Source organism: Antrostomus carolinensis, unplaced genomic scaffold (assembly GCF_000700745.2).
Source record: "Antrostomus carolinensis isolate BGI_N321 unplaced genomic scaffold, ASM70074v2 scaffold26397, whole genome shotgun sequence".
In the NCBI taxonomy this organism is placed as follows: domain Eukaryota; kingdom Metazoa; phylum Chordata; class Aves; order Caprimulgiformes; family Caprimulgidae; genus Antrostomus; species Antrostomus carolinensis.
This window is the reverse complement of record NW_010327020.1, coordinates 40,670-47,946: the sequence shown is the minus strand read 5'-3', so window position 1 is coordinate 47,946 and position 7,277 is coordinate 40,670. Positions and strand designations below refer to the sequence as shown.

At 44.4% G+C, this 7,277-nt stretch overlaps 1 protein-coding gene across 1 annotated transcript in view; it reads left to right on the top strand.

The window, feature by feature from the left end:
• The window catches only part of LOC104527938 (adaptor related protein complex 2 subunit beta 1), a 74,705-nt gene that overhangs the window by 30,580 nt on the left and 36,848 nt on the right, over positions 1 to 7,277 (top strand). The window contains exon 12 of the mRNA XM_029085912.1: positions 2,939 to 3,204. Coding sequence (XP_028941745.1) covers positions 2,939 to 3,204 — 266 coding nt within the window. The remainder of the gene's footprint in view (positions 1 to 2,938; positions 3,205 to 7,277) is intronic.

The following is a 7,277-nucleotide window of genomic DNA, read 5'->3' as shown; positions in this document are numbered from 1 at the left end:
CCACACAGGTAAGCCAGGATACCCAGTGAGCCAGAGTCCTCCAGACACTGTGCTGGCCTGCAGTGTGGTGCCTCCCTGCCAGGCCAGTCAGCTCTGCAGTAGATAGGATTTGAGCGTGTTCCTCTCTCTCCCAAGGAGAAGGGATTTGACTCCATTTAGGAGCCTATTACCATGCCATCTGGCATCTGCTCTCTCCTCCTTATCTCTTGCTTCATCCTAATTCCTTCCCTGTTTCCCCACCAAATGAAATGTTAAGGACAGGGTAGAGTTATGAAGAAACCAAAATGGTTTCTCCTTGAAGCTGGCTTGCAGTTAGCACATCTGGAGCTATGACAGAGGGAAAGGGACTGGCAGAGACTTTGTTCTGTGAACAGCAAAGCTTAAGCAGTGCTATGAAAAAGAAAGAACTGAGGTTTGAGGTTTTTTTCTTTGTATATGGATGCTGTCAACCAATGTGGCAGCCTGGCTGGAGGCTGGTACAGTGGGTTAAGGTCCTGGATTCATTATGCATGAGGTGCTGAGTTATGAGCTCAGATCACAGGCTTCAGCTGGCAAATGGAAGTGCTGTAGTTCTAGAGGGCAGAAGTGGAGATGTCCTAGTGGCAGGAGTGAGCAAGACCTCAGCTGATCCTCCTACACTCCCTGGCTGTAGTGACTGGGGTAACTCTGATAGTTTAGTTCAAAAAGAGCAGCTCTTCTCCAGACCTCCCAGCTGTTCTGAATGGGCTGCGATTGTTTGTCAGCAAAAAGCCCAGAGTCAATCATCAGCTGGCCTTTTTGGTCCTGTTTGCTGCAAGACATCATGGCTGTGGACTTATCAGTACTGAAAACTTTTATTCATCCCTTTGTGGGTGTTGCATTGGTTGGTGGCAAGAAATGTGGCCTGCTTTTCTTGCTTCAAAACCTGCTATTAAGTAGACTTCCAGCTCATCTTTAGAGAGGGGTGGACCCAGGGCATGCTATATCGTTTGTCTAAGCCAACAGAAGAAAGGTACTAAATGTTAAAACCCACTATGCTGAGTCACAAAACACTTAATGGCACCCTAGGAATATAATAGGCATCTGTTTTTTCTCTGTTTGTCACAAATGTTGATTCAGTTTGGCTGCTTGTATTTTATATGAATAATAAGTCAATGTAGAATAACTGGCTGTAAAACACTAAAAAGCTTTATGCTTCAAGGTCTGACTTCTAAGTAGAGAGAGTTTTTCACTTGAGTGGGAGAGTAATTACATGTGTGTTTCTTTCCCCAGCTTAGGTGTTGCTCTTTGAGTGTCTCTTAGGGTATGTCTGCCCAGCAAACTGCAGGTGTGATTGTAGCAGGAGCCAACTTAATCCAGCCAACACTGGTAAAAATAGGAATGAAGCAGCTGGGGATGGGAGGGACACAGATGTGTAGCAGTGATCAAGGTCCTTGGCAAGCCCATAACCTAGAGGCACAGAGCCTCTACATCTCCATTGCTGTTGCCTGTCTGGCATGGTGGGTAACTAAGCTAGTGTGTGTTCATTGGTATGCACCACAGGTGTGTATGCAGACCCTGGAGAGCAGAGAATTGGGAGAAAAGTGGAAAGGGAAGATCTGAGCCTCTTGTTCCAGTAGATTTACTAAATTTTCAAGTCTGTTTATTCGGCTGTGGGAAGAAACAGTCAGTCTTGAATCTGTATGTGCCTGTAAGTAGATAGGAGCATGTGGTCTTTCATGTCTGCCCTTGCAGCAGCCCTGCCTGATCTTGAACTGCTTGCTGCAGGCAGGATGCGGAGATTCTTGTAGGAATTATTAAGGGCGAAGGGTGTAAAGAGTCCACAACTCCACCATCAAACTGAAGAATAGCACTGCAGAGAAATCTATCAGTTGACCCAGAGACTGTATCTAGGTCCTTATGAGCAGAATGAGTTTAGCATGCTCAGTCTCATTACAAATACAGGTTTTGCTGTGTGACTGAGAACATCTTGAGACATGAGGGCAGAGAGGCAGGTTACAGCAGGTCAGCCCCAGTGTGAGTGAGATCACAGAAGAGGAAAAGAAATGCCAGGGAGGAAGGCTAATGAGGTATATGATATGTTGCCAGAATTCTGCAGGTGGGGGAAAAAAACCTCAGAAACGTTTACCCTGTTATTCTGCTGATGGGGGGATTAAAAGTCCCAGCTCTTGTTTTCATGAACAGTTCAAACATGTTGCACTACAACATAAAACCACAGCACCTCCCTCTCTAGAACATGAGCTGCAAACTGTCACCACTCACTTTGCTGCTCTGGGCAGAGCTTTTCGAAAAGGATAGAAATAATTAGTGCTTCATTCAGAGGCAGAAGTATCTGCAGTAAAACAAGGGTATTATTGACAGCTGGAGAACTGATGGAGTATCCTGTGTATCATTAGCATCTTTCCTTACTTCATTAGATAACTGAAAGGCAGGATATATAAGATCTCTTTTGGTATGAAGAATACAACTCATTAAGATCTATCCTGTAGCTCTGCAAGGTCTTCTTTGTCCAGTGCCTTTGGGTAAGTCATTCCAGGAATCTTGGATCATTCTGTTACAATATGCAGTATTGCAGGTCTACTCTTAGTATGTGACAGAGTCTTTTCAACTCACCCTCCTGTCTGCACCCCCTTGGAGTTCTCCTGATACTTATTGTTATATTAAGTGTCAGGAGAGTTTGGAAAGCAGTGGATAGTTCTGAGGGATGGGGCGATTGTGGGATATAAATACTGGGCTTTTTGCTCCCTCTCCAGCTGGGCAGGAAGCCAGGCATTAATACTTGGGTTCTCATTTTTAATTTTGGGATGTTCATTAAAACAAGCAGTTTGTGATGTCATTCTGAAATTGGTGACTGTGTCACTACTGAACGGTTGGGGTTTTTTAATCCAGCAGAACCACTGCTGGAAAAATTAAGTGATTACAGGTGTCCCCTTCCAACCTGTGCTGATGTATTGCTTTGTCTCAGGATTCTGACAACCCAGACCTGCGGGATCGTGGCTACATCTACTGGCGCCTTCTTTCCACGGATCCAGTGACTGCCAAAGAAGTGGTCCTCTCAGAAAAGCCACTGATTTCTGAAGAGACCGATCTGATTGAACCGACTCTACTAGACGAGTTGATTTGCCATATCGGGTCTCTGGCTTCTGTGTACCACAAACCACCCAATGCTTTTGTGGAGGGGAGCCATGGGATCCACCGCAAACACTTGCCAATTCACCATGGAAGGTAAGCTGAGGCAAACATGGTGATAATGGGCAGGATTGATTGTTTGTTTCTTTCTAGCAAACAGTCCAAAGGATGCAAAGATCTTTCATAACACTCTAGTGGTTTTTTATTGATTGTGTAGGGGCTTGCAGGTCATTCAAGGAGCCATTTCATTGTAGCATTTAATCCTGGGTATGTAAGTTCTGAGTTCCTGGGCCCAAAGACAGAGAGAGTATCAAAGCTCTTGTGTGAGGAGAAGCTATAAAGTTTTTTGAAAGACACTGGCTGTAAGCCCTCTTGACATGAGAGTTTGAACAAAAAAGCAGAAGCTTTGGTTAAGTGGTGCAGGGGCATACTTCCAGGAGGAGGACGACTGTTGTAAAAACAAGCATCTTACAGGAGGATACACTTCCTTGATTTTGTAAGAGCTTTTGCTTCAGCAACAGCACAGCTTTACAAGCCTCATTTGGGTAGAATCATACCAGTTTCCTGGAACTGGCAAGTACAGGGATGTTTTTCTGTTGGAATATGAAATGGGGAAGGGACTAGTAAAACTACCTTTCTCACTTAGTGCCTATAAAGCAAGGGGAGTATAAAAGCCATCTGAGCCCCATCACTGAAAGCTGTTTGGGCTTAAAAGGTGATGGCTAGTCTGATGTTCTGTCTAACCTTTGGGCTGGAAGGAAGGCAAAATGTTCTGAGTTATTGTCCGGAGCTTTAATGCTTCCCCATGATCACAACCCTGGAAGTGGGTTAGATCTGCAGGAGCAGGCATTGCAGTATTCCTGGGCTGTGGCAGTCTTGCTGTTGAGCCTGTTCCCATGGTTCCTCATTCAGGTAAGCAGTGCTGTCTGCACTAATGGTATTAACTACAAATGTACGTGGGCTTTACAGCAGGAGGCAGAGTATCCAGGCTTACCTCTTAATAATATTCCCAAAGTGACATTTGGAGTGCTATTTTTTGCTGTTGCACTGATAAATCAATGTGTGATGCTGCTCCTTTTCTATTTTCTAACACCACTTCTCTGCTATTCTTAGCAACTAAAGCTATTTCTGTAATGACTAGCTTTGGGAAGCCGAGTTGTTTTCTCCCTGCCTATAAAATTAAGCCTGACTGCACTGACCCAGAACCAGCATGCACAAGTCTACCAGTGGGACAAGAAAAGCAGTGGCTGCTTTCTGGGGCTTCCTCTCCTAGTCAAAGATTTACCTCAATAGTAAAATGAGCTGGGGTGGGGGTAATTTTGGTCTCTGGTGTTACCAGCCTTCCTGTACACTGTTGTTTCAGGGCACTGCAGAAGCTACATTCTGTGGGGTTTTAGTCAGCTTGAGGAATTCAGCTTTTGCATTGGAGTGCATTTTTAACTGTTATCTTGTGTATGCTGCGTATGTGGCTTGACTCCCTTAGCTAATGCTCAGACAGTCTGCTGACCTCAAATCTTGTCTGACTATGGCAGGATTATATGTTGCCCTGGTGGTTTTTACTACTAAATGACCTGTTACTTCAACAAAAAACCTTCAGGCCACAATCAGCAGTGGCATGCTGAGGAAGCCATAGCTGGGGGAAGGCCTGAAGGGTGCTCAGCAGAGCATGCTGCACACCGACACAGTGCTGTATCCTGCTTGGTAAATTAAAAAAATGAGTGGTGTTACTTAATGACACACCAGGCTTCTCTGATGTGAGCTTACCTCATACAGAGGCCCTGTTATTGTGGTTTTCTGCTTTACTGTTAGCAAAGGGACAGTAAAACCTTGCAAATTGATGCCAAGGCCTCCTTGTACCATGTCACAACATACCAAATTGCCACTTTCAGCCATGAGAATTACAGTGGGCAGCTCCGCAGGAGCATGGTTGTAGGGAGCCTGAATTAGGGCATCCAGTATGATTTTACTGATTACTAAGAAATTGGTTTGCCTCTTTCTAGTGCTGGATATGCATGGGAAGATACGTGAAAATCTGTCAATTTAAGGCAAGTGAAGGGTGTCCAGTGAAGGATAACCTCCTCACCTAGCTATTTGGAGTCATCTTCTCTGCACTCCCGTAATGACCATTCTGGTGGCTGACCCACCTGCTAGAGAGTGAGGGTTTTTTTTTCAGATTGCACAGTGAGATAGAGGTGGAAGGGTGGAGATGTCCACAATGAATGTGGCTTAAGTGGGTCAAGATAGTGTTGCCTTGAGTAGATGGGTAGAAGGAGTTAGTTGAGTGGTGCTTTTGTGGGTATAAACCTTGGGGTAGATAGTTATGCTCGGCAGAATACACTACACTGCATTTTGATTCATTTTATTTTCATTTAAAGCAGTGTAGGACAGGTGCCTTTCAGCTCTCAGCTGATGGGGGACTCATTGAACAGTTCACGGTTTATATGTTCCTGCATCTTCAAGCAGCCCAAGTGTCACAGAGTTGCAGATGAATGCTAAAGGTGGGGGTGAAATCTTACTGCTTGGCAATGTTTCCTCATGTGGTGGCTCCCACCACCCCTGCTTAGCTATAATGCAGCTGGGAAATTTGAGATGTTTGCAGAGCTCCTGGGAGAGGAGGAGACTCTGACAGGAGTCCCCCTTCCCACACAGGTTTCCTGGCTGCAGGAAATTTTTTATTCTGGTTCAGGCTGTGCATCCCTTGTGACACCCAACATCTGAGAACTGCTGGAGGTTGAACTCATAGGAGGACCACATCTCCAATTCACATGGGCAAACCCAACTGCTGGCCACTGCCCAAGACTATAAGGCAGAAAGCTTAGATCAAGTCTTTTTGCCCTATATAAACCAGATATTCTTTATTGATTTTTTTCTTTCAAAGAAAATGCAAAGTTGTTTATACAAATCTCTGTAAAGAGGTTCCTTCTGTACAGGAGACAGAAGGTTTGGTGGTTTGTTTTTTAAGACAAACTGACTTAGCGTTGTCCTTCCCTAATTTCTTGTTGGGCTTTGGGGCAACTGCAGTTACACAAGCCCTTGAAGGACTGCTTTATCTCCATCAGAAGAAGGATGAGTAAGTGTTGAAGAGGTGTAGTGTTAAAGGGATTATGTGCTGGGAATGAACCAAGTGTGTGCACTACCGGCTTGTGATGTGCCTCTGCTCATACATGCTGTTCTTCCCCGTTCTCAGGTTGGGGGTGGGAGTGGATCACGGTAACCACTTGCTCTTCAAAAATGTTTTAGCTGTTCAGCAGACTCAGAAGTCTCCCTGCTGAAGGCAGAAGCAGAAAGGACAAGTAATATTAGTACTATTAGAGGTCTGAAGCTTTTAATGCAAAGAAGCTTTCAAGCCTTTCTGTCGCTGCCTGGTAACTAATTCATTCTGCAGACCTTATGCTACATCTTTTCCTCTTGGCACTGAAGTTGGGAGCGGCTTATACTCTGTTGCTATAGCTTTCCCCTCAGTAACTCAATAAGGATAAAGAAGAGGGTCATGGCTTCTCAAAAGCAGGAGCTGCAATCCGTACAAAAGAGCCCCAGTGTTAAATACCTTGTCAGGACCCCGATTCCCATGGCATTTGTGTGCAATTACCTGTTGGCTGCATCTGCAGTAATATGATCTGAAAATGGTTTTGTCAGTTACTGGGGGCAACGGAACATGAAATAGATTTTTAGTTATCTCAAATATTAGCATCTCTGGATTTAAAGAATAAACACATTGTAATTAGATCTCCAAGAGCTACAGTCAATCTTTTTTTTTTTTTCCTCCCCTCCTTGCAGAATTCAGTGGCAAGTGAATATAAAAGGTAGCCAGACTGCACATGACGAGAAATTTTGGAGACTGTATAATGAGCGTTTTTAGACTAGTAATTAGCATGCCTGCTAATAGATTATTGGTAGAAGAGCAGTATCACTTTTAGATTGAGGTCTTTAATTAGAAAAGAGTTGTGGAGCTTGGTGCAGGTCGGTAGAAGATAGTTAATCCAGATCTGTGAGGAGTGGTTGAGTTTGCACTGGTTAGAGCAAGATCTCAAGGGTTCTATCAGTGTTAGATCTCTGAGGAAATCTGGTTTGGGTTTTTTTTCATATTTACATCTTCTCCAGGCCCAGTGGGCTGCTGATCATCTCCACAGGTTTCTTCTGAGCTGGGAAATAATTCTTTTCAGTGCTGT